This window comes from Meleagris gallopavo, chromosome 5 (genome assembly GCF_000146605.3).
Source record: "Meleagris gallopavo isolate NT-WF06-2002-E0010 breed Aviagen turkey brand Nicholas breeding stock chromosome 5, Turkey_5.1, whole genome shotgun sequence".
In the NCBI taxonomy this organism is placed as follows: Eukaryota; Metazoa; Chordata; class Aves; order Galliformes; family Phasianidae; genus Meleagris; species Meleagris gallopavo.
In genome coordinates, this window is record NC_015015.2 from 12,914,719 (window position 1) to 12,942,142 (window position 27,424).

Sequence of the window (27,424 nt, forward strand, 5' to 3'; positions counted from 1 at the left end):
TCCAGATTATCAATAAAGAGATTAAACAGGGATGGCCTGTTTAGTCGAAGTGCTTCCTGCTCTAAAAGTCTTCCTACTGTTAACAATTTCATTGACTTTCCCTCCACTGTGGCATTTCACGCAGCACATAGCTCTGCCTTCCACTTGCTGTACTCTTTCCTTTCCACTAGATGGCTCAATCGCATTTCAAACAATCTTAGATACCAGAGCTGGAAATAAATCTTGCCCCGGGAACAAGGCGTCACACGAAAAGCCAACAGAACCTTTTCTCCCAGATCAAAATGAAGAGTAAGGTAGCTCTGTGGAACTTTTACCTGTTAGCAGTTTCTTATTATAAAGAGTATTTATGTTGGTATCTTATTTTTTCCTAATTCTCATATAACATTGCCTAACTACCACTTTTCCCTATAAAGCCTATGCATTACACAAGGTAGAGCCAACCCTTCCATTTTTTCTCTCCACTAGAGCACCATATGAACACAAACCTTACAGACACCCTAAGAGCCAGGCCAGAAGTATGCTTTCATTTCGATACCTAGAAGACTCCTTTCAGTTTGAACTTCCAGCTCACTTTTGAAATAAAAGATGAAAATTAACTACATAAAACTTAAGGTTAATATCAGGGGGAATATAGTAGGAAGCAAAATTATGAGTGTTACCTCTCTGCTGATGTCTAAATCGTAGTCTTGAGGCTCCAGGTCTGTCTCTGTCACCGCTACTGCTACTGGCTGAACTTTTAACCATTCATTTTCATCCTTGTCTTCCCCACGAATTGCCCTCTCAAGTAGCTGCAAATCAAATTCTTGCTCTCGCTTCCACTGGTAATAGATACAAAACAATTAATAGCATTCAACCATACTGACAAATTCAACTTTCAGCAATGTACATAACTGTGTCTGCAAAGGCTATTTTGCTGAGAGAATCCAAAGAGCAAACTCTTTAACTGATAGAAAAAAGAAAATGCTGCTGTATTTCTTGCAACTCCTGGCTGGGAGATTTTATTTCTAGCAACGCTGCATGGATTTCAGAGTACTGTTTAATTTTATAAGTGTGCAGCTGTATTAAACTCTATCACGTATATTAATCACAATTTCACAAATGCTGATGAAGGTGGCACCAGCACAAACATCCACAGAAGTACAGATGCCAGTACAAGCAAGCCTGCAGAGTGCTAGCTTTGTCCTAGGCACTTTAACCAGGCAACGGTGTGCCACTGCAAATCAGTACACAGAAAGGACAGTAATACTGCAGGCTGAGAATCACTGCTTGTTAACTCTACGTGTCTTCCTAGAAATAGACTTGGTGATTGAGGATGATATTTTTAGTACTAGCATTAACTTGTCTCAAATTCAAGCAGTAATTTTATAATAACTTCTGAGCTACTTCACATTCTATTAACCTAGCTACCTGCAAAATTTAAAATCTTACACATTCTCCTTACAAGATAAATATTTAGCAATAATACAATCGGAACATAATTAAATTAAACAGCATAATTTTAAGAGTTCCCATATTATTGCTTAGCAGCCCCTTCACAACTACACACAATATACATCTCCATATAAACTCAAGCTTAATAGCCCTAAGAACTCATTTGTTCATAAATGTCAAAAAATGAAGCTCTGTTGCAGCATCATCCCATCCAGCAGATAGCAGCGACTTTACCATACAGACATGAAACATATTGAAAGCAGTGGGGAAGAAAAGGGACAAAAACAATAAGATGATCTCCTGAAGTTTTTAAGGCTATCAGTAGGAGAACATGTCATCACGTTCAATAAAAGTGTCTAACATTTCTATTACACGTCTCTGACTTGTTTTGGTTGCAGTTTGAACTCTATATGAAGCCCTCAGCCTCCATCATGCTACTTGCATTATTAAATCTACTTGAAACCTATTCATGCACAAGCTCTTGATATTCACTCAAAAGATACATGTCCTCCATGTATATTTAGGAAGTTAATATACCTAAAAAGGCATTTTCATCTCAAAAATTAAGATTTCTTTTTCGGAATTCAAAGGAGAAAAAATGTTTTAACATTCTCACACTCCAAACTTCTTATTCTACTCATATTCAAACCAGGCCTGATTGACATAGTATACTTTAAATACACAGAATCATCTTCAAATTACATTACGTAGGTAAGAAAAACATCAAACTGTTATTACAAAGCAGGATTTTTATTGGCTTTGATGTTGCACTTTTACATTAAAAAGGCATTTTATATAACAAATGAGCCCATGTACTGTGATCCATACTTCAAATGCCATTCTACACTTGCGAGCTGACTGATTAAAAATTCGAGTTACACATACAATGCATGTTTTAAGCAAATGTTACATACTGAGCAGCATTTCAATTATACATTTAACTGTTTGCCATTTTGGCTGCTAAATAATTGCAATGCTGTAAGTAATTGTGCTATTGAACATGCTTTTTGCGTTTTGAAGCCCTGTAGGTACAAGAGATGATCTCTGCAAAACACTGCTAGGGCTGAAAGACTCAATTTTAATTCTTTACAGCAAGAAAAAGACCAAGATGGCACCCAATCTATAGATAAAGTACTTGTCACAAATGTTAATAAGGAGTGTCACAAAAATGTTTCAATTCAACTCGTGTATGTTGTTACGTTAGACTTCGGAAACATCAGAAGCTCAGATTTAGTTCCTCTAATTAAATATGAAAATAATTCTACTGTAGTTCCATATTTCCCAAGTATTACGTACTACCTTTAATAAATTTGTGATTGCAAAACAGAAGGCAAAATAGATGGATGTCTCCGAGTTGTGCACTCATATTTACTGGGAAAGTAAATATAAAGAACTGGCTGTAAAGTAGTGTTACTGAGCGGTGGGAATGAAAGGTTGAATATTGTAAGGGGTGGTTTAAATGCCAGCAATTGACACACACGTACTAAATGCAATTAAGCCTGGTAAAAATTGAGTAGTCCAGTTAGAAATTTTAAAATAACTACAAAATTCTGCAAATTAAAAACAAAACAAGCAAACAAAAAGAGGCATTAGGTATGATGAGTGACGAATCTAAAAGCAAGAGATCTTGTGCAATGAATTAGGTAAAACAAGGTGATCGTTCTAAAGCTCTAGTGGACCAAATGAAAAATAAATTAAAAGGCTACAGCATAAGTGCAATTACAGTACAATCTTGGTTTAGCACCAAGTGAGCAACTGGGTAGCTTCACCAATTAGAATTGCTTTGGTTAGTATCCAAAACGTATCATTACAAACTTTGATTCTGTACAGCATTTAATCTCAGAACACAACAAAAATTCTTTTCTTCAGCAGCTTAAATTTGAGCCTTATTAGAATATTCTACATGTTGAGCTTTAAAGGAGGACTTGCTGCAACTGAAACAAATTTGATCTTAAGTTTCTAATAAGTGTGATTAGATTTCAAAACTTATTATCCATTTCTCCTTAACAACAAAAACAAAAAGAAAAATCAACCACACAACCTGCTTGGCCTGATATTATCACAACTATCTTGCAGCCTAATTTGTGAATTTAAAAGAAAAACCATGGTGAGTAAGAACATTCTAACAGGCCCATTCCATTATGAAGCAGTTTGAAAGTCCTAAAAGTTTTTTACACTTTCTAAATACAATTCTAGTAAAAAACAATCACATCTCTGAATTCACTCTAACAGAGTCTCACCTCCACTCAGCACACTGACCTCTGACCAACTTACCTGCCAAATCAGCTACATATACTGTAACAACTAGTAAAAAAAAAAAAACAAACCACCATCTCTTACTTGCACTCTCTGAACTCATTTTATACTGCATAACACTAATTTAATTATACTAGAAGCATCACACACACTCAAGTGAAAGTGCTTGCTAGGAAAAAAAAAAATCCAAAGATATTTCTAGTTTAGTCCTTTTAAGGCATATCTAACATACTGAGCCTATGTCTGCAGAAATGGGCCGGATGAAAGACCGAGATGAAACAGACTGCCTTTCTCCTTGGCTAAGGGTTCTCTTGCGTTCACGAACTAATGCCTTCTGATGTCGTTTCATTCTTTCTAGTTGTTCCTCTGCACTCATCTTGCCTCTTTGGTGGTCTCCAGAGTATAAACGTTCCAAGGCACTCTTTGGTCTCTCCTGAAGAAGTTATAAGGCACACAAAAAATGTGTTGGAATTAATAGTTTATAAGGAGTATACAAATAAGCAGCACCTTTTGCTCACCCTATTTCTAAATTAGGATAATTTTGCTCTGTTGCTTGGTATGAGTTTGAATATTTCAACATTATAATATCTATTAGTACAGGTGATTTTGGTTCCAAGCTTTGTTTTTATAGATCTATTAGAAATGTAGCAAGTTGCCTTTCTACTTCCTGATTCATTTAAGAGAATTAGAAAATAAATAGTATTAGATCATTGGAGAGGGGTCCTCTCCCATGGCATTAGAATCCCATCTCTTGCTATGCAACATATACTCTGGATTTAAGAAAAAATTGGAAGATCAAGACAGTAGTCTTCAGATGTTCTTTTAAAACTTACCTTGGACCTATCTCTTCGAAGAGTTGCATATGATGAAATGGTAGATGACTGGTGCAATCTGGAAGTTGATCCAGACAAGCCTTTATAAGGAAAAAGAAAATGCTTTAAAACCAAAGGACAAAAGGAAGATGTGTCAGATGCTTTTTTTTTCCCTTATGATATTCTCATTATTTTAGTTCACATTTCACATTTTTTTTCAGTTCAGAAGGTCATGAGAGGCAGGAAATTTCATTTCAGCCACAAATGCTATGTTTCAAATCACTAATGATCAAAACACGAAAATCTATGATATTTTAAACATATAGTAAATGAAGTATGGGGTGAACTCAGCTGTATAACAACATATATGTTTTACAAATAATCACATCTATGAAGAAAAACAAACCTTAACAATGCTTAGAGTTATAGGGATAAAAAACAAACTACTTTTCCCCAAATATCCTCTCTAACTTCATCTGTTAAGTGGTAAAAAGACTTTAGCACAATGAGATCCTAGTGACAAGTCACATTTAGTGTTTGGAGACATTACATTTTTATTCTTTACTGCTTCCATTTCATTGACTTCCACATGTATTTTAATACACGTATTTTAAAAAAATTCACTTGAGTTTATAAATACAACACAGAAATAATAAGGAAAAGCAATTCTGAATACAGGAGATACTCTAACTGCTAAATTCATTTTTTTGCTATGCTTTTTGTTTCTTTGTTTTTAAGAATTACATATGAAGCTCCTTCACCAAAGGCTGGTAATCCATAATAGCACCATTAAAATCACAGATCCTCTAGAACTTCCCAGCACTGTACAGTTAACCTAAAAATAACAACCTCAAGATAAAGATCATTTCCAGCAAATCCTAGAGAGAAGCTCCTCTACAAGAAGTTCTGTTAAAAATCAACTATGTTAATTCCTGGCTTACCACGAGTAGGCAATGTCTGGTATCCACTATCAACAGTTATGAAACCACTGGAAGGTTGGCTGAGGTCACCGCCTATCATTGCCAGTTCTGGTTCACTCACATATGAACGCAGTTCTACCTGTGTGGAAAGATATTTACGGGCTCAATTGACATCACAGACAGCAAGTCTGAAGTCTTAAAACAAATCCCAGCAGTTTTGTTTCTGGATTACTGAATCTGTCTCTGCCATTACTATAACATACAGATTTCTTCCATTCTCTCTCTCTCCCCTCTCATTACAAGATCTAGCAGTATACATATTTCACAGACACTATTGTCTGTTATTGGTTCACACATTCCTTACAGTGCAGATGGTCTATGAGTGCTCACCCTATAATCTCCGTTTACATACTGTCCTAGTTCTCTGTCTCTTTTTCTTTCATCCGACTGACGTTTCAGGCCACGCACTGATGTGTGTCTGATGACAGTGGCTTCTCTTGGGAGTGGTGGAACAGCTGGTGGCTGATCTTCAGGACTGTATAACTGAGGAAGAGGAGGTCTGGGAGGTGCTTCATCTTCCTAGTCAGAAGAAAGCACAGGTATGTGGCAAACAGTCTGGTCTGGAATAAACTGAAAGTTCATAACATTATACAAATTATTTATGATTTATTTATGATACAATTATTATGATTGCTTTACCATGCTCTTCTCTGTCCACCAGAAGCTTGAGTTCTTGAAAGCAAACAAGACCCAAGAAAGCAAATAACCAATGAACCACAAGGCATTACCAAACAGCAAGGAAGGCTCTGCTATGGTATGTTCTAAAACACTATATGCTACTGTGAGTAAGCCTCCAGGTTACAAACACAGGACTAGAGGAAACAGCCTCAAGTTGCTCCAGGGGAGATTCAGGTTGGATGATAGGAAATACTGCTTCTCCAAGAGTGGTCAGGCACTGGATCGAGCTGTCCAGGGAGGTGGTGGATTCACCATTCCTGGAGGTGTTTCAAGGAATGTTTAGATGTTGTACTAAGGGACATGGTTTAGTGGGCAATATTGGTGATAGGTGGACGGTTGGATTGGGTGATCTTGGAGGTCTTTTCCAACCTTGTTGATTCTATGATTCTAAATACTCTCGTGTATTTGTTACTGCTCAGTTTGATTAAAACCCTCAAGTGTCTCCCTTTGCTGTGCCTCCACATTGCATGCACTTAGCAACATGAAAGCTTTCTATCAGAAGTGAATAGAAACAGCAGAGAACAAGGCTCACAACAACAGTACTTACAACCTTTGGCATTAGCCTAACTGGTGACTGAAGAGGTGGCTCAATTTTTTTCAGCTGTGGTACTTGTTGCTGCGTTCTGGCCTGGAAGTAAGGCTGTGGATACAGTCTCACCTCTAGCGAAGGTTTGACCAGGCTGGACGGAGGGCTTTGTGGAACTGAAGGTTTGCTCTCCACGGTTGTGAGAGAAGCTGGTAAGGAAGAAGGCACTGTAGACTGAGAAAATGAAGGCACTATTTTTCTTTCTAGGGGAGAAATATGCACATTTGTTAGATGCTGTGTTTCTTATATCTGTCAACAATGTTCATACAAATAGAAATTAATATCATTAAACTTTAAAAAACAGCCCTAATACTCTTCAAATTTTTTTCAACACAAATTGTTTGAGGGTTTTTTGCTATAAAAATCTATGACTGCTAAATTATGGCAGGGGTGGGAAACATTTTCTTGATGAGGATCAAATAAGCTTTTCAGGCTAAAAATAAAAATATACGTTAATACCATTCAAACAAATCCCTTGGCAAAAGGGAGAGGAGGAAAAGTCCACATGTCATACGCAATCATTACAATGGCTGGCTATGGCTCCCTACCTCATAACCCTTTGGCTACAGAGCTAGACATGACTAAGCACCAATAGCCATACCTTAAATAAAATCTCACCAAGAAGAATTTAATTTCCGTGTGTAAAAATGGTAAGCAAAGATACTCAAAATACAAGATAAATTTACAAGAGGCATTAACAGCCTCTTGGTATCCCAGTGTTCTCTTTTATTCGAAACACAATAAAGCAATTGAAATGCAGACCACACATTCTTTTCTTTCTTCTATTCCATAGCTGATGTTGCTGCTCTGCCCACCAAGCACCTGCCTGAAGAGGAAGGGGGAAAACAACTGGGGCAAGGGCAGTCAGGCAGCATCCAAGAGGAAAAAAAAAAAAAGGCAGACGAGTGCAGAGAAGAGCTCCCAGACAACATACAGAACAGATACTACTTTGGTATGAGCCTGGTGTATGTGTGAAGCTATTTCTGTGACCTGCATAACTAATCCCACTGCTATTGTTCCCTTTTTTATGGCTTATTATGCTTCAGTATGTCAAACAGAAAAAACACAAGCTTTTTTGCTGGCTCAACCAAAGAAATGCCAAAATAACGTGCTCAAGCTACAGAGATTTCCAGTGTAGAAATGTAGTTATCAATGTAGTTCTGTAGTTATCAGAATTAATTGTGTTTTCTGCTCTGGAAAATACTTCTCAAGTATTCAGATAGATTCAAAGATTCAACTGCATTTGTATTTATATATATATATATTTTTTTACTTTTTAATTATGTTCCATTTACCTGGATTCTTGATGGAGTCCACTATGGTTTTGTAATTTGCTTTATTTGCACTCAAGCCAGCTGTAACATCTTCAATTCTCCACAAGTCTTTTTGTATTTGTGTTTTCTCCTGATAGTTAAAAAGAAAAAGACAAAAATTATATCCCTTTTTAATTTACAAGAGATTTATATTCTTTTGTTACCAAAACCAAACTAATGTTTCAGAACTTACATGAGAACTTACGGGCATAAAAATAGGTTACACAATTATTTTAATACTTAAAACAAGCAAAAACAACATTACCCACAGACCAACAAATCTTGCACACAGGACCATAGAATTTAGAGCATTTTCTGAGTCTTAGAAGATTTCCTACAAGACATATGGAATGAGACATCTCTATATTGTTCCCTACAATATTATTCAGGCTACAAATCCTGGTTCTACATAAAGGCTCTCTAAGCTCAGTTTAAAATTGAACTTTTCTTAAATCCTTTAGCACACTTCAGGATGCTAAGGTTGCATTGCAGCTTTAGAGAAAATGTCCAATATTAAAACCAAAAAATATATGTGGTCTCCATGAATAATGCTATATAATTGCCTAACAGCCTGTAATGAATTAAATACAAAACCAGTACTAATTGAGAAGGGATGACAAATTTAATTTCTTTCTATACTTGGGTGGCTAGGCTTATTTGGATATAATATGTTCTTCAGTCTCAACTTGTGTCCTGTGCTACTAATTCTTCCCAGTAGGCAAGAATGGGAAGCTTTCTCTAGTGTCTGGACTCTGCCTTTGTGTATCTTGTGGCTAGAGGCCGTGGCTACTGAAGCCATCACTTCAGACACGTGTTTATTGCAATCATAAACCACGGGTAGAAACACTATTCCAGGCATGTGGGTTTTTTGTTGGTTGTTTTGGTGTTGTTTTTTTTCCGTCCACAGGTTGTAAGTCATCTTGTAAATTTACTGTAATCTATTATTTTTCCTAAGGAATCAATGCCTAATAACTCTTCCTTCAAAAAACAAAAACAAACAAACAAGAAAAACCTGGCATTAAGAAAAAATAAATAATATTGTTTTCCACGTGGTTTTATAAAGGCAGAATGTTGTGCAACACTAGTTAGGAATTGCTTACAAACTCCTTAGCAACACTAGGAATGTATCACTTGCTAGGAGCTGCAAAATGACTGCTAATTAATCTCATAAACCTGAAAGAGAAAAACTTTAGTAACAGCTCTTACACCTCATAGAACTAGAGAAAGCACATCAATTGCTTTCTACTTTCTGTTTTAGCTCAGAAAATATGTTCAGTCGAGTTATAGATCAGCAAACAGGGTGCCAAGAACACAAACATTTAAATGATGGAGAGCGTTATTTGCCTGCAGTAAACTCACTCCGTGGATGGGATATCTTGAAAGACTGTCAGGATACAAACTATAAATTTGCACATTTCATTACGTTTTTCTGAGATTAATCACACTACAAGGAACCAAATGATGGATTTACAGTGATCACATCTCAAGACAGGTTAAAAATCCCCACATGTACAAAAAAATCCTGCTTCTGAAATCACTCAGAGAAACTGCATCATCAGCGATATATACAAAACAAAGGTCTTTTAATATTATTTCTTCCCATTACTTAAATCTCGACGCAAAGAGAACATTTTAAACCAAAAAAAAAGGAGTAGATCTAAAATACAAAGAGATTAATTTATTTTTGAATTACAAAAGTCAGGATTGCTGTTTACCAAAGGGTATAAAAGTACTTTATGGGCAAGCGTGAAAAGTTAGTTTGGAGAGATGCGTCGGTTTCTCTAAATTCCTTCACATAGAAACATAATTTAGAATGATTTATAAAACTAGAGCAGAAACATTTAATGACAGGTTATCACTTAAAAAAAAAAAACACTTTTACATTAATTTCAGCATACCTGATTGGGGGACTCTTAAACGAAAGACAACGAAGGTATACTCTTAAAATTAAGATTTACTTTGAGCAAGTAGTTTGAACCATTTAGTTTTTAATCTGTCAATGCTATATATAAGCAATATTAGTTTTCTATAGCAACATGCACCATTTTATGGAATTTTAGTAATATTTAATGAAAAACGTATAGTTTTTTCAGTACAGTGTGTATTTACCTAATGCTTTTGCAAAATGCTAGATAAATAATCTTGAGCCTATACACAGCTAGGTAGCAATCTAAAGACTATAATGATTGTGGATACTTTTAATGAAACGTCTTTAAAGGAATATGATTTTGAGAACATTCACTACTTTCTGGGAAAATCAGTTCCCCTTCATATCTCCAAAACAGATATTCAGAAACGTGTATGTATATTTATGTGTGTGATTGTGTATGTGTGTGTATATATACATACACACACACATATATATATACACACATATATGTATCAGTATGCACACATGAAACACTGTGCAGAGGTATGTTTACGCATACACTTGGTATGAGATGCTAATTAAACTAAATTAACATTTGTTCTGTGTAAACCATCTGCCCATCTACGTGTACTAATAAATCACTTGCAACAGTATTTTAGGCAAAAGTTCAATACACAACTGAAAACTGTTTATTAAAGTATTTTATTCAAATACATTCTGTCTAGACTGGAACATCCCCTTTGTTAATCAACTGAACTTCATACAGACCTGATTTTTATTCTAAAATACCTCTGCGATGTTTTGGAGGAATGTATTCTACAGCTGAGCTCAAATAAATGAGATTCTGGCTCTAGAAATTGACCACACACACACACACCAAAAACACCAAATTTAGAAGTGGCTGAAAATGGAATCTGAAGATTGAAACATCTAAGAAGGTTTTACACCTCTTGTTCTGATAAAAGTTTATCCATTAATAGTGAAAACAGATATACTAACTTGCCTCTGATCTGATGTTTTTTGCAAATACGTAAGTTAAAAATGTTGAGTTTTTTGATCCAAAATACTTGGAAAAGTATGCTAAGGTTTCAGCCAATTAAACACATTGGTTTTGTTTCTTATGTTTTGTCTTTTAAAATTCAGCTGTTGTGCACAGACATGGAAAAAATAACCTGGAGTGTATTCCTGGTCCTAAGAATAAAATCATCAGTTATAAGCAGGTATGCAGAATTAATCTTATATGCCACATCCAGTTTAGCAAACAGAATAGCTCAGCTTCAAACAAAGCTTCTTTGTAAGATTCAAAACTGAATAATTGATTTAAAACTGAGATGCTGTTAAACACTTATTCCACTTCACAAAATGATCTGCAGAGATAAATCTTCCATAAAGAGAAGACATGACAAAGAGCAAGTAATGACAATAACAAGCCAAAACTGATGTTCTTAAAAATGGGTAAAGAATCCAACAATGTCAGATCAAATAAATGTATGACTAAGAAGTCCTGCATAGTCTTATAAATTAAATACGTTATCAATGTCAAGATGTCAGCATGTAATGAAAACATAATAAAATAATGACAAATTTGCATAGAAATCTTATAAGAAACTATTAGACATCCAGAAGATAGCTAGTTACTGCACAGCAATGCTGTTAAGATTTCGGAACTCTGCAAACTAAGATGTGACAGCTGAATACAATGCAAAAGTTACAGAACATCTCTCTTATGATAGCTTTCAAGTTCAGAGATAATTTTCTCACAAGTAAACCAATGTCTGGAAGCAGACTCACCTGAGATACCAATGAACTATTCATTTGTTCCTGTAAGGCTTTTTTCAGCTGGCTCACGTCCTTTTCTAGTTTCAGATATTCTTTCCAGGCATTTTCCATTTCCTAATAACAAAGATAATACTCTAGCACAATTACAATGAAACAGGATATCGCTATCAATTCTCTAATTGAGCAATTGAGTGTTGTTAAGATGGATTTTTGCCTTTATTAAGAGAAGCAAAAGTGTTCTGTAGCCTGTATTTTACACATATATATACACACATATAGAAACTTGAAGATACACTTCAAAATGCTTTATTGATTGCAAGACTACATCAAGAATCCCTAGTTAAGAAATTCTTGCTAGCTTACAGACACAAAACCATTTCTTAAGCATAAAACTGCTGTTTACCTGTTTAACTGACTCTACTATGCTATGAAGGAAGCAAATTCTACTTCCTTTCTACCTTCTCACTCTACTTCAAACAAGTTCACAAATAAAATTCAAACAGGCACCTGAACCAGAAATGATATTTTAAGACACGAAGTTTAAAGTTTTAAAGTTCTGATTACAATGTTTCAATGTCATTGTAAGCAAATAAACAAGCAGACACCTGGAAAATAAAGCTATCCAATCACTTTTATGTTAGATTATTTCCAGCACCCATGACACCACAGGATGCTTTCTCACCCAGAACTGTGAAAATTCAAGTCAGTGTAAAGAGTGATGGAGTAGGTTTCTTTTCCTCTGAAGTTTGGAAAAGAGATAACTGAGGAGTTGAGCTGAAGAAATACTGGAGGCCTACAAAACCATGAGATGCACTGACAGATTGGATAGTGACTGGTAGTTCCCCACCCTCATACTCGAACAAGGGTCTATCACATGAAACAAGTGTGAGTCAGGCTCAAAACAAACAACAGAGTGGCTGTCCACCCAATGGGGAACAGATCTATGCAGTACTTTCTCAAATTATGTTTTAGATGCAAAAGGTTCACAGAATTGAACAGAGAAGTGGACTTGGAAATTAGATATACTGAGGATTACTAAACAGACAAAATAATGGTCTCAGGATTTTTGATTTTTTTTTTTTTTTGTGAATCAGAAAATAGAAGCTGGATTGATTATCACAGAAAATACTGCCCATCTCCTGACCTTACTCTTCCCAAAACACATCCTTATGCCCACTGCTGAAGCCCTAATACTGCATGAGAAGAAACCTTGGACTGGGCCAGTGCAGCTATTCTCACAATGACTTGCTACTTGGCAGATTAAACGTGAAGAGCTTTCACAGACCACTTGTATTTTCTGCAGGCAGAAAACATTGTATATATACATTTAATTACTACTGACATCTTAATATTCAGATCTTACTACAGAAAAGGTGTTCAAGCAATTTTGTGAAGAGCAGACCCTGTTTTTATTGAGAGATAAGATTAATACAGTGAGCACACAATACCCAGGTTTATATTATTCTTTCATTGCCAATTCTTACAAATATTTTTATTTAACAAAAATGCAACATTAAATTGCATTTGAATATTAAGTTGTAATAGTAATGGTAAATTTTGACTGAAATACAAACAGACCCATGCCTTTTCCCCTGGAAAAATATCATAGATTCATATTTATACTTGCACTGCGAAAAGGATTAGCTGAAAGATTTGCAATTTAAGCCCTATATATAACAGACAAAACTATTAAATGAAATTCTAAGCTTCTAAGGGAGTGCATTGAAGAGGAAAGCTGTAGAGGTCGCTCATATACTCTTTTTGTCAGATTTCGTATCTTGCACTTTAACAAAATCAGTTCACAGTAGGTTTTTTTTAAAAAAATACAGTTTTCCTCTAATTGGTATCTTAACTACTGTTTTCTGAAAACAACCTGAAATACATACCGTTGAAACTTTGGATATTTCAGCCCGAATATGTATAAGATCTTCTTGCAAAAGTCTTTGCTGGTAGGAAATTTTTTCCGCATGCTGTGGTTGGTCTTTGTACTGTTCCATCTGCCTGTGTAACACCTCCAAAACAGACTCCAGCTGATCCTAAGAAGAGATACAGAACAGAAGAGCAGACAACAGTAAGCTTACAGCATTGATGGCAAACTTAATAAACAAATTTATCTTTGTGAATGTAAAAGCTGTATTCTTCACTTCCAGTGTTCCCTCTAAGCCACTATGTTAGGATTGGCCCAGTACTGTGGAGACTAAGATGTAAATGAATGAAACGCTGCAGGAGCCTTAATCACTTAAAATTTTCTAATATTTTCTATAGCATCTGTTTAAATTGTGTGGAAAATACAAATCAGTGAGAATTTTTCTATTTATAGTCTGTGCAAAACTGTAATTTACAATTTTAGAAGAATCTCCTTAAGCAGCACAGAATTGTGATAGCTCTAGCGCACCGCAGTATTAACAGCTTATTTATAGACAACTTCTCACTCATTGCTATAGTTAAAGCAGCCACGTGAGGGATTAAAACACTACCTAAACACTAAGTAGGCCTGATGCATTCAGTCAGAAGTAACAGTGAAGCATTTCTGCACAACAGCTCTCTGAAGGATCTACTTGGATGGCACTTCCATTTCAGAATGCATTTTTTTCTGAACTGCCTGGCCTTAGACTCCTTGACAGCTATAGCTCATTGTGAGGGAAGCACATAAACACATGCAAGGGAAGACTAGGAGACACTTCTGGTATTGTTTACTGTTCAAACAATGAATCGATATGGCATGGAGGGAAGTAGGAGGGTTCCAAGTACAAACTTGCCCAGAAGTATTCCAGCATTTCAGTCACAAACCTCAGAACAATGCTCAAAACAATCTATAAACCAGCATAGCTCCCAAATGACTACAAATGGGAATCTCACTACCACACACAGCGTGCTGCTGTTTGTGCAAACAGTGCTTGCACGCGTGGGAAGAGCTACGAATGAAACATGACTGCCTCCCACTACATGAATCATAAGACATTAAGCAAAACCACACAGAACTGTGTATACACCCTGATTTGTGAACAGTGCCAGATTAACTGTATATGGTTTTAAAACACTTATCTTCAAAAACATTTTCTAAAAGTTGGCACTCAATCTTACCATAAAAAAAAAATACTTTCCACATAATAGATGATGTGCATTTTCAAAGAAAACTATCATAAAGCAAGCAGCATCTAGTAATTTGATTTTATTTATAATTCCATATAAGTATTTTTAATTTTATTAAGATCTCTTTACTCTTACTTTATTTTCCTTAAGAGCTCTTATTTTGTCCTCCAAGTCCTGTAGAATTCTGTCCTGCTCACAGAAAACGCTCAGCTTGACCTGAAAATAAAACCATATTGCCGTATGTAACATGAGATTTTTAAGAAGAAAAGTCTCCACTAACAATACTTTATCCCAAAGAGAATAATAAATGCAACCAATTAACAGTACCAACAAATGGCCAGAACACAACCAGAGTTTCTGAAGTGGTGGCTGATACTTACATCGATATCACTTTCTGCAACCTTGACGGGTTTCGTACTTCGCTCTTTTAGCGTGTCACGTCCCGACACCTGCGAGGAACAGTTTGAAAGATCTGAGAAATTTGTTCCAAACTAAAACCAGGTTTCAGGCATAAGAACAAAAGCTTTGTTAAATATGTAAATCTAACAACGAAGATGAAAAAGAAATAAAATTTTGGATACAAGTCTCTTAAATGCGCACTTCTCAAAAATGTAATCAGAAAAGATTATCAGTAATACTGTGCTGTTTAATTATTCTTGGAGTAGCTTAAAACAGTACAAAATAGCATAATCCCATTTGTCTGTGGTTACAAATGTCCTGTTCCTGCAAAACCTAACAGTTTTATCTCTTTGCTTTTAATAACTTTCTTGAGCCCGTGGGGACTTAAATAGTTCTTTTAGAACGTTCAACTGCAAGATAGCAGCATTAATCGATGACTGAAATATACCTTCCTGGCATCTATTTCATTCTACAAAGGACGGTCTCTTCCATACCACAGGGCGAATTTTATTAAAGACAGACTGCTATAAAACTGCAGGGTGAAATTTAAATGTCATTGATCTATTTTGATATGATTATAATATTTCTAATTTCTCATTCCATAAATCACTGTTTCCATATTCCATTTCTCACGAGATTACCTCCTCACGTAACTTAGTTTTTAAATTAATCCAGGCTGTACTATACACACTTCCTACCTTCCAGCAAGCCTAAGATGAAGGCATGTCTACCTCTGTAGAAAAGTTTATTACTTCCAGTGTTTATGTTTGACATTTTTGATGAATAAACAAAGCTAAGAGAATGGTCACATAGTACGGCTCATGAATTGTACAATTTTAAAAGCCTAACTCAGTTAGAATACCAATTAAAAGTATTCTAATTGAATAAGTAAAGATCCATTAAATCAAATACTACCTTACCAAAGAAACACCTGGTACTGAGAAGTACAGTGCTCAGATACACGCAAGAATATAAGAAAAGATCACCTAATTATTGTATTGAATAACATAAGTGGTAAAGTTATTTTTTGTTGTTTGAAATGGTAGGGATATTAGTTTTTGTTGTTGCGCTTTTGGTTGGTGTGGTTTTCTTTGTTTTACTTTTTTTAGTGGGAGAGAAACAGTTTAATATTTTCTGACTGGCTTAAGTCTGCAGACTTAAGCAACACAACTTCCTAATTAACTTAATGGGATCACACTTGATTTCTTAAAGTAATTATTTTTTACTGCAAGTGGAAATCAATCTTTGATACAACTTCCTTTTTCATTTCGCTATATGAGTTATTTTCAGATAAACTACATTTAAGACAGGATTACAATAACTATTGATGTTTAATATCTCCTCCCCTTTGACTGCAGGCTCCATTGACATACTTATTGTGGGATTTCACATGGAGAAAGTTACACATTTATTACTTCCCCACTCCAAAATCAAAAAGCATTTCACTGTCTCTCAAAAGTTATGTTTTGGTTTTTAAATATTTTCAACAGTAAATACGTTTAAGAAAAATCCTGTCTTCCAAAGGTACTAAATGGAATTGTTCAAGTGCTAGGTCCTATGCATAATAGTAAGAAATAATTACATATAGGAAGAAATGTCAACGTGTCCAAGTAATAACAAATAATAATTTTATTACCCGCAAACTGATAGAATGCAAAAGCCTTTTTCAAAGCAACGAAGTTAACACAAAAACACAGTCTACCAATTCTGAAGACTTAAAATTAGATAATCACAGCTATACAGATTTTGTTGATTTTCAAGCAGTATGAGAACATAATGAAGATTCAGCATGCTTTCACACTTTCCAAATTACATATCAGTCTTGCTGCTTGACACAATCATTTTCATGATTGACAAAATGAAACCAAACACTGAGGTCAGCCATAACTTCACATACAGACTCCAAAAGGCAGTGGGGGAACAAAGAAGAAAAAGAAAACAAAAAATAATCTTACAGGAAGTTCTACTGTTTGCTATAAGACACCTGCAAAAGCCAGAATACGTACACATTGACTGCTACTTTAAAAAGCAATGGGATGAACGCATTTTGGATGCAAGCAATCTTACATGTATACTGGAAAGTAACCCCTGTGCTGAGTTCTTCAGCACTTTGTAAATCATGTTGATCAGAGGTCCATTATTTTCTATCTGTTTTAAACACAAGTTTGAACAATAGCTTGTTATAGATGTAAAGACTGAAGAAACAAAACCTTAGCATACAAAACTCCATGAGCAGCAGCAACTTCTTCTTTCACACATATCCTCAAGGTTTAGAATCTATATATTTTCCCATTACGGAACTATAGTTAGATACCTATCAATGTTATCATTTTCAGTAGATCATTCATCCAACCATAAGACTTTTGTGTTTTTTTACTTTCGCAAAGCACACATACCAACACACAACACAGTCACAGTTTAACAAGTGCCAGGGATAATGGCAAGACATTTTCTGTCACAAAGAGCGTAACAACTCTTGTAACACGAGCTCTATGCTGATAACTGGAGAGACGTAGTCAAACCCTTTGTGAAGGAAGCCATCAGAACCGCACTCACACTTACCATTACTCCCATAACAAATACCTGCCGTGCAGCATTTCCTTAGATACCTGCGTGGCACAACCTTGTACCAGCAACCTCTTCCAACAGCAGTACAAACAAAATGGCTTCATGCGTGGCTGCAGAAGAATGAAGCAGCACCAGTCCTGAACAACTGGAGGGGGACCCAGATTGGCTTAGAATGGTTGCACAGCATATACTTAGAAGCACAAACTTTGCACTTGAGCAGGCCATATTCATTCATGTTTTGTGCAAGTCTCCCAAATAGTTTACAGACATTCCTGAAAGTGCAACCGCCATCCACAACTTCTTTAGCCTGATTGAAACTTATTTCATTGTCTTGGAAAGGGGAAAAATCTTTCCCTGATTGTGTTCCACCTTTGTTTGCAGCATCATCTCAGAGATTTGTGGGGAAAGAATTTTTCACTCACTATTTCTGCTCTTCTTATACAGGGTCACACCTTTCCACCTTCATTTAAGGGATTTTAAAAAAGCCATAACACACGCGTGGAAATCCATGTGCAGGAAAAGCATGGTTGTGTTATAGCATAGAGATACAACATCTCTGTCATGTCCTACGTACCTTTGTTTTGTAAGTGAAAAAGGATAGAAGACCCTGGCATTTCTTTTAATGTCAGAACTAGTTTGCATGCAGGAGAAAAATCCTGACATTGATTAATATTTGTAAAGCATATTTATTTCACTTATACCACTCTTATGACAAAGCACTGTAATGCTGAACAATACCATCATAGTATTAACATCAAAATATTTCTAAGACAATATTTTTCAGCTTTTAAATAATCAAAAATAGATCAGTAAAGTAGGATAAGACTGAGGTTTCTCTGGGGACAAAACATCTGACTTATGACAAATTACTAAATGCCTTGCAAGGAGTTATTGCCACCTGTTTTAATACTGTGGCAGGAATTATGTAGTTAATTAAATGTTTAATCGCTATTCCATGTTGAAAAGTTATATCTCAAAATATCTAGGAAGAAATATCTTCAGAGATAATGAAGTAAAAACGTTTGGCTTCAGCTCTAAATTTTTTAATCCTATTTGAAATTGTTTCATCAGAGTAGATCCAACTCAAAGGCCAGTGAAGTCAAAATTGATGTTTGAAATAAAGGGTATTATATCTAAGCCTTCAGTGTCTTCAATGAAAGGCACCCTGTATACTAATCATGAATTCACAATATTCCACCATTATCCATTTGTAATTTGCTTTGTTTCATTGATACACTAACTTTCCTCATACTGTGAATTCAATAATTTATGCTTAGTGGCAACGCACAAATGCAGTAAGAACACAGACACCTACTCAAATTTCACAAGATCATTTTAATCTCTCAGCACCCTGATCTAAATTTTACATTTTCAGATCATCAGCAAAAGAAGGTTATTCTTTTGAGCATGAAAATAGCTGAGAAAGAAACAGTCACCTTCAAAAATTATATCATTCTTATGGAACCTCACTTGACACTGACTGGCAAAATTTGTCAGAAGGAAACTCAAAGTAATATTACGTTTCTTCTTGCAGAAAGATCAGGTTGCCCCCGTACATTTTTTTTTCTGGCTAATTTTGGTAGGCACAAGGGGAGCTCTCAGGGCCAAGCAGCTCTTCATACCTTGGCTGCAACAAATCAATCTGGAGGGAATCCACTAAAAAGTTAACAACCCATCCTATTAATTTCTCTAAGCACCTAACCTTTATATATATATATCACTTGTAACAGTGAAAGTCATTGCTTTAGGATGGACAGAATACTGTACTTATTCATGACCTGTCAAATTGTAGGACCTCCTAAATTGAAATGTCACAAAACTCAGCCAAAGGCTTGGGATGCAGTTACATTTGGCACAGCCAAGAACACATCAAGAACAAGGCCTGAAGTGAAACACATCCAACTGATTTTACATTTGTACGTTCATGACTATAACAGCTTATATATGTGATCATCTACATAGACCGCAAATATGATGCAATATATATATCTGGATTGCTAATATTTTCCATTGATATATTTGGTTGTATATTCAATCATGCAAGCAGCAGATGAAATTGAAGTTGCCATACTAGTGATCCCGGCAGCTGATTAGTGGCACATAGGCAAAGCCTCTTGGCATCAGTGATAACTACAGACAAATAAACAAGGATAATAGGGTGTCAAACTTCACCTTTATTTTCAGAAACACCATATGATTTGAATATGGTAAGACATGCTACACAGCATAGAATGAGGTAGATTGCTTTATTAAGCAAAATCACTGATTATGCAGTTTGATTTTTTTCCTTCAAATACCTGGTATCAAGAACTTTCAAATTGTCAACTATCAGATGTATCAGATACAGAAGTAATTTCATTTAGACAGATATTCTGATGCTGAACACCATATTATATTTTTATTTTATCTTTAGGAAATATCACCTATTATTACATGGGCAAATTGTATGTATGCATGAATGAATATATAGGTCTGATATATAGATCTCTTAGCCATCAGAACATGAAAACGACAAAAGCTTCCAATTAATCACCACATTTTCACAAAAAATGCATTATAAATATAGCCTATTATAAAAACAGGAGAAAAGTCAGCTTGTGTAGATTTAAAGAGAAAAAGCTGAATTGAAATGACTTCTCTCTTAACTTAGAGGAGCTGACTTCATATTGGCTCTAAAGCAACAGCAAAAACATTTTGAAGCAGTTTGTAATCTTATTTATTTTAAATCCACAAAATACCACCCATCTGAAGTACTCGTGATGCAAATTCTAACTAGAAATCAAAGTATCAACATTTTTTTCAGTTTCCATGTCTGCTCTATAGCTACTACTATAAGCACACACTATTTTAAGCACAGCGATAGCAAAAGACACAGAGTTTCAGTCTCTGAAAGAAAAATTATTCCAAAACCTGTAGGTGTAAAGATGGCACACAAAGACAGCTAGGTTATAAAATAATGGAAGTAAACTTTTATGGAAGCTTACCTTCAGATCTAAATACTCCAAATCCTTTTTCAACTGGATATAAGTGTCATCAGCCTTCGGGTAAGTACATAGAAAAAAAATAAAATACATTTGAAGGTTTGAAAAAGTAACTTCAAAATAGATTGTATATACAAAGAAAATGATGAAAAAGTAAACAAAATGACAGAGTAGGAAGAACATCAAAAGCACATTTGCTCCACCAGCATATTGCTATTTACAGCTGAAAAAATGGGCAAAATATTTCCTGAGATCATTACTACCTCATGTCCACTCTTTGAACAGACTAATAGAATACTAATGCTAATAGGATACACAACTACACAAACAATACATTTTCATGTATTTTTTTCAAGACCAATTTCTGCTAGCTATCCCTTCATTGAAAAGATTATGGAGTTGTCCTCCAGCATAATATATCTCTGGGAGAAGTCTTCTAACTAACTGAATGTCACATATAAATAGAAGCCTGTATATAGAAATCATTAGAACACTTTTTGATCTGGTTTCACATACATTTTAAGATAAGCACTTCATTTAAGAAAGGCAAGAAGTAAGCTTCATGAATAAAATACTAAGATCTCACTCATGATTGGAGAATCCATTTCACTTTAAGTGATAGCATTCAACTTGATCCCTCCTTTTCAGTGGCTCACCCCAACTGTTGTCAGCTTAGTCAAATAGGTACATTCAACTAGTAGTATCTTCCTTAGGATCATTTCAAGAAAAGCATACACAGACGTCATTTGAAAGTTACTTCTGTTTCCTAAGAGGTATTTGTGATACATAATGAAGTAAAACTTAACTGCTACAGATGGACTTGGTAAGAAACCAAAATTCCTACTACAGTTCTTGCTGAAATTCTGACAATTTCCTATTCTGAGTTCACTAGAAATCAGACTAAAAGAAAAGTACAACTAAACCTTTCTCAAGCTTGTGCCAACAAGACTGTGTATTTAAAAAAGGAAAGAAAACCCTTGCTGTAGTGAAATCAACACACTACACTTACATTTCTTTAGAGACCATCACCTAAATTATTGTCAAAGTACCTTTTGAATCTGCCAGAGGATTTGACTTGAAAGTATGCCCATTTTTAAGGAGAAGTCCCTATTATTATAGACCACCTTAGTGCAATTGTTCTGTAGGTGAGGTAAGAAAAGTAAACTTTTCCAAATTAAAAAAACGCCTTGAATTTTAGGCCAGTATAAAGTCTTCACCAATTACAAAAAGAGTCACCATGTTTTATTCCTATTTTTGAGGCTCTAATATAAACCAACGTGCTCTTCAAATACATTCGTTTCATCCCACATTGAAGTTTTGTACATCAATGCAATCAAGAGCACCGTTCATGGTTTAAGGTGCCCACGAATGCTTGTGAGCTAATGTTCACCTGCAGAACTGATAGTTACAAGATCATATGAAGGTACAAACTGGCTGATGCATTTTAACTTGCAGGTGAGGCAGCATGTGGTACAGGGAGCCAATCTCACCATGAAAGCAGCACAAAGAAATGGTGTTGTTGTAGAATGAGCATATCTAATCTTGTAACACACATTTCTGAAAACGCAGCATTTTCAGAAATAGTACAAAAAGGAAGTATACATAACACTTTGAAACATATGCACTGGTACTGTGTAGATTCAAATGCTTATTTCTGACAGCAAGAATAGCAAAGAAAAACTGCAAATGATCTGGGCATTGCAGAATACCAGAGAATGGGCAAGGAAGCACAGACCCAAGCATGCCACTGACGAAGCGTTTGCAGAGTCACAAAATGTCATACGGTACAGATGAACCAAGCAGCAGCTGACCTGATAGGTGGAATTAGTTGGCAAGTGCTGCAGTAATTGTGCGATTGTGTAATTTCGTATACTAGCCAACTTAGCCTGATGTCTCCTTAATCGAATGAGAAGCAATGTTAGCTCTTCAGGCTGCAGGTATTTAGACACATTGTAAAGAGGAAATTAGCAGTCTTCAGGAAGAGTAACTGTAATTATGTTTTCACCTCAGTGCCCAGAAAGCAGTTACTTGACATGGTTAAGCAATTATTTCATTAACTCTGCATTTGGTCAAATAAACATAGTAGAAGTTGAATCCTGTAATAATAGCTCACTCCTGTTCACACGGAAATAAGAGCAAAATCCCTACAGGCTTTATTATTCCTACACACTGCTTAAGTTCAAGTTTCACATTCAAGTTATTTATGTTTTAATTAATGAAAAAAAACAACTAGGAACGAGCAGGATTTTAAAACTTAACTACAACACAACGATGACACGAAAGGCAGAGAAATTGCTCCTTCAACTTACCGACTTGCCATGCAAACTTGGTGCGCTCACAGTATGGGTCATGTAGCCCATAGCTGGCATCGAGCGTCGATCAATGTGAGTTGAGCTCTGTAAGAAGCCCCAGGCAGAAATATAAGCATAGTCTCAAGTGAGATGTATGCTGTACTTGAGGGAGCATCCTGAAGATATGCACCTCTGCTATAAATTTTCTGTTCGAATCCAAGCCATGCTTAGATCATGGGCCAGCCAGATCCTCCAGTAATTATGCAGAACGTATAAATGAACAAATACAACAAATGTAGAACCTGTGATGCTGGACAGGGCAGTGGATTCTGGCAGCACAAGCAGCTTCAGAAGCATGTGCAAAGCTGTCTTCACCAAGTCAAAAAAACACTCAAAATTTCACACGCACACACACGTAATGTCTTCCAGAGAAAATCTGCTTGGCTTAACACCTTTAAATAGCAGGCTCGTACACCATACAGTAACAACTGTGAGTGTCCTCCTTTAGCTATGGAACAGTTCTCCACTGCTAAGCCACTGACAGGAGTGACACCTTGTGGCAAGAGGTCCATTAATACCAGGTTGTATTAAGTGATTTCTTCTGTCTCTTTCTGCTTATGCTGTAAGTACCCATTTCAAATCCGTTCCTCCATCTTTCCCTTAATGCTAAGCTTTTATGGCTGTCTTAAAGGCAGACCAAATGTCTGACAATTTATTTTTATTCCTGTCTGAATCTCACTGAATGCTGTTTTGTTCTGTTGTTTTTTGTTGGTGGTTTTTTGTTTTGTTTTGTTTTTTGGTGGGTGGAATTAAAGTGTTCCATTGAGGGGGAGTATCACAAACTTCTGTAGACAGATACATTTAAATGTAAAATGATGCTGTGTGCTTACATACAAGAACACAAACATTTTTCCTCAAGAAACCTCTGCAGAGAAATTTGGCAGTGAAAATTTTGTTTTCATATATGGCTTCATATAAAAATCAATGTGACATAAAAAGAGTTTTATGAGTAAAATTTATGCAGCTACACCACACAGGAAGGAAAGAGACTACTAAACATTCCCTCATAGAGGATGTAATACTGCTTCAATTTCAATGTAGAGAAACTAATGTCTGATATAACAAGAGTTTATAATTTTCAGTGCTGCACATCACCAAACTGCTTCATTTCCCAACTCAGAATTATAAATCCAGAGATGCTGAAAGACATCTGACAGCTACACAGCATATACTAGGAAAAATCTGCTGTGCATGATGAAGTTGGCACATAACTGAAATTCAGTCCTGAACTCACGCTGAGTTTGTGAATGTACAAGACTCTTTCTTGGCAAATACTTTCCCCAGCAGAGCTCATGTTTGAGGTTAAAGAATTGGCTGAATGCAGAGGCTTTTATTTCCACTTATTCCATTGTAAGTCCTACCACGACAAGCAAGTTCTACATTGATTCAATCCTTAATTTCCCTAGTTTCCTCAGAAAAGTAGAGCCACACAAAATACTGGGTGAAAAAGCCTCTGTCATCTCTGGAGAAGAGGTTAAAAAATGCCTACAGTCAACCACACTTAAATTCTGCAGAAGGTTAAAGTTTAAGACCAATTCTACCTGATTGTAGTTAGTCCAGAGCTACCAACTCTGCAAAGCATATGAACTGTCAAACGCATGAAAAAAAAAAATAATGATGCTTTCAGCTGTAACTACAAACTGGATTAGCTATACGACCAAGTATACAAGCAAAAGGTTAAGAGAAAGTAGAATGGCAAACACTTAAAGCCACAGCCATAAGTATAAATCAAAGATGTGTTCATCCTGCTGTCTTTTACATTGTTCTCCACACTATTCATTGAAACACTATAATTTGTATATATTTTATATATACACACCTCCCACGTTTTGAATGAAAATATTCCAAGTCAGTATGATGAGTCACTAATTTGCCTTTCCACACACACACACACACACACATACACACACACACACACACACACACACGAATCTGAGATAACCACAAAGATATGAGTTTTAGGAGAAAATTACCCATTGTGTTAACTCTCACAGCTTGCAAGATCTTTCAGGCAGGATGCAACAAAAATTACTAAATTAAACAATCTATATATGACACTACATGTAAAACAGCTTGAAATTATTGTTATGCTGCATACAAACCTTTAGAGCATTACTTCGAATCTTCCTAGGTGATCCAGTGAAAGGACTGTCTACAGTCTGTCTCTCGTCAGATGGTTTAACCGTAAGCCTTTCTGCAGGAGTGTGTGGTCTCCTCGGGAGAAAGCTTTTTGGAGGTCCAGGTGGAGGAATATCAGATGGAGAAGGTGGAACAGATATTGATCGTGGAACATCCAATGAACTTTTTGACTTACCCCGATCAATAAAATCCGAAGAGCCTACATAAAGCGGGGCAGTGGGGCTGCCATGCTTAAATTGCTGTCTCTGCTGCCACTCATAAAGCTGCCAAACAGTTCCATCCTTATTTGCTTTCCTTTCCTCCTGGGACATCTTCAGGTGGCTAACACGATCTTGTGCATACTTGTAGTCACTCGGCAAATTGCGACTCGGTGGCGGTGAGCTCCCTGAAGGCTGCCTGGTATTCTTTGGCAAAGTGTGATAGTTTTCAGAAAAAGGTGGATTGGGACCCTGACGTGTGAGAGTCAGATCAGAAGCAAGGCTGGGAAGGGGGAAAGAAAAGAGTAAAACTTTAGCATACAAGCAGGAGTGGTTGATAAATAAAAATTATAGTAGAAGAAAAACAAAACAAACTCTGGGATGACATTAGCTACAGGACTCTAGACAGAGAATTCCTTCAAAAAGAGTTCACAGAAACATTAATAAAGTTAATGAAATCTACCCTACACAAAAACATTACACTGAATTCACGTATGGATGCAAACAGTATAAAGAGAGGCTTTTAATTATGTCTAACTTGAATGACCTAGTAGAGATAATCATTAGGGACAGCTGCATTACCTTTACTTAGACCAAAATGAGTGTCAAAACACAAAGAAAGAAATTACTGTTAGTTTTAAAGAGAAAGTCTGCAAATTAAAAGCATTTTTTTTTCCAAAAGCCTCCTCACCACCAGGTGGTGCAGTCTGCAAACAGCAAATACAAGCTTGTTGCAAACAATTACCTGCAATGTGAGAAGAAATCTCACTCACCACAGAATGAGTGTCTTATACATTTTTTGCTTCATTAACATGAATAAAAATTAAGAATGAGCTCCAAGTTCCCAGGTCAGTATGATTTACTTTCATCTGATCAAGTGCTATGAGTTCTACTACCATTTTAAGCAGCACAAGGATGAGCACCAAAACTCATTGACAAACTAGAATATAAACAGAGTCACTACATCTTGGTATTAGTGCTGAAGTCATAATGCTCCCAAAACTCTAGAAATCACTCTATATCCACCAAGAGATTTGAGACAGAATTGGGGGAAAGTTTTGATAAGGTGTACTTAAAAGCAGGAGAGGGATCTAAGTCAAAATGTTTCCATAGCCTCATGCACAGGAACCTGCTTGTCTCCTTTCTCATTCGACCACTAAACATTTATGAGTTTCCTCCTTGCAGTCACTCATCTATTGCTTTAGCATTCCCAAACAGGAAACCATTCTGCTACATTTGCCAGAGTAACAATACAAACAAAAACAAACAAAGTCACTCACACACATACACATACACACACACATACACACAAATCAACTCACAAACAGAAACAGCAAACAAAAAAACCCAAACTCAGAACAGATTCCTTGCTTCACTTAGAGGCTTCACTCTCTGCATGAGAATGAGATCTGGTACAGAGAGAACTGCAGGAATTCCATGCCAACAAAAGGGCAGGATGAAAAGGAGCATCTTTGTCCAGCATCCAGGAATAAGAGAAGCATAGCTGAAGCAGGAAGAAAAAGAATTGATATCCGTAACTGTTTCTCAATAGCTGCCTCTGTGTGTTTCTACTTGAAGGATTTGGCATTGCTGGACTGTGTTGAAATGCTACTCTTGAGAAGGTCCACACAGTTACTTATGAGAAAGCAGAATAACTGCTGTACGTTGCACAGAGGATTACAAATTCTTAAAAGCTCTGCTTTCTCACATGTTACCTAGAATTCCAAAATACAGGTAAAACATGCAGGTAGGCTGGAACAGAGGCAACTCAAAAAATCAGCATTTAGTGGTCAAGTAACCTCCTCTGCACTACTTTGTATATTTCAAGCTGCCAATTCTTTCCATGTGAAGATCAAAGCAGCTGTTTTCTCTAGATAGAACTGTAGATAGAAATTTTCTCTAGATAGAAATGAGAACTGAGAAAACTAGGAGAAGCAAAAGCTTCAAAAATACATTTTAGACAGGCATGAAGGTGACTTTCCTGTGGAGAA

The 27,424-nt window shown here is 36.0% G+C and overlaps 1 protein-coding gene across 1 annotated transcript in view; it reads right to left on the minus strand.

Moving 5' to 3' along the window:
• Positions 1-25,775, minus strand: part of LOC100547835 (pleckstrin homology domain-containing family A member 7) — a gene marked incomplete at its 5' end in the record, with an annotated part of 34,294 nt that extends 8,519 nt beyond the window's left edge. Inside the window, 14 exons of the mRNA XM_031553372.1 lie at positions 660-818; positions 3,920-4,120; positions 4,521-4,600; positions 5,441-5,558; positions 5,810-5,998; positions 6,705-6,946; positions 8,039-8,147; positions 11,718-11,819; positions 13,592-13,741; positions 14,934-15,014; positions 15,179-15,247; positions 20,750-20,803; positions 23,056-23,142; positions 25,200-25,775. Of these exons, the coding sequence (XP_031409232.1) occupies positions 660-818; positions 3,920-4,120; positions 4,521-4,600; positions 5,441-5,558; positions 5,810-5,998; positions 6,705-6,946; positions 8,039-8,147; positions 11,718-11,819; positions 13,592-13,741; positions 14,934-15,014; positions 15,179-15,247; positions 20,750-20,803; positions 23,056-23,142; positions 25,200-25,775 (2,217 nt within the window). The remainder of the gene's footprint in view (positions 1-659; positions 819-3,919; positions 4,121-4,520; positions 4,601-5,440; positions 5,559-5,809; positions 5,999-6,704; positions 6,947-8,038; positions 8,148-11,717; positions 11,820-13,591; positions 13,742-14,933; positions 15,015-15,178; positions 15,248-20,749; positions 20,804-23,055; positions 23,143-25,199) is intronic.
• Positions 25,776-27,424: the final 1,649 nt, after the last annotated feature.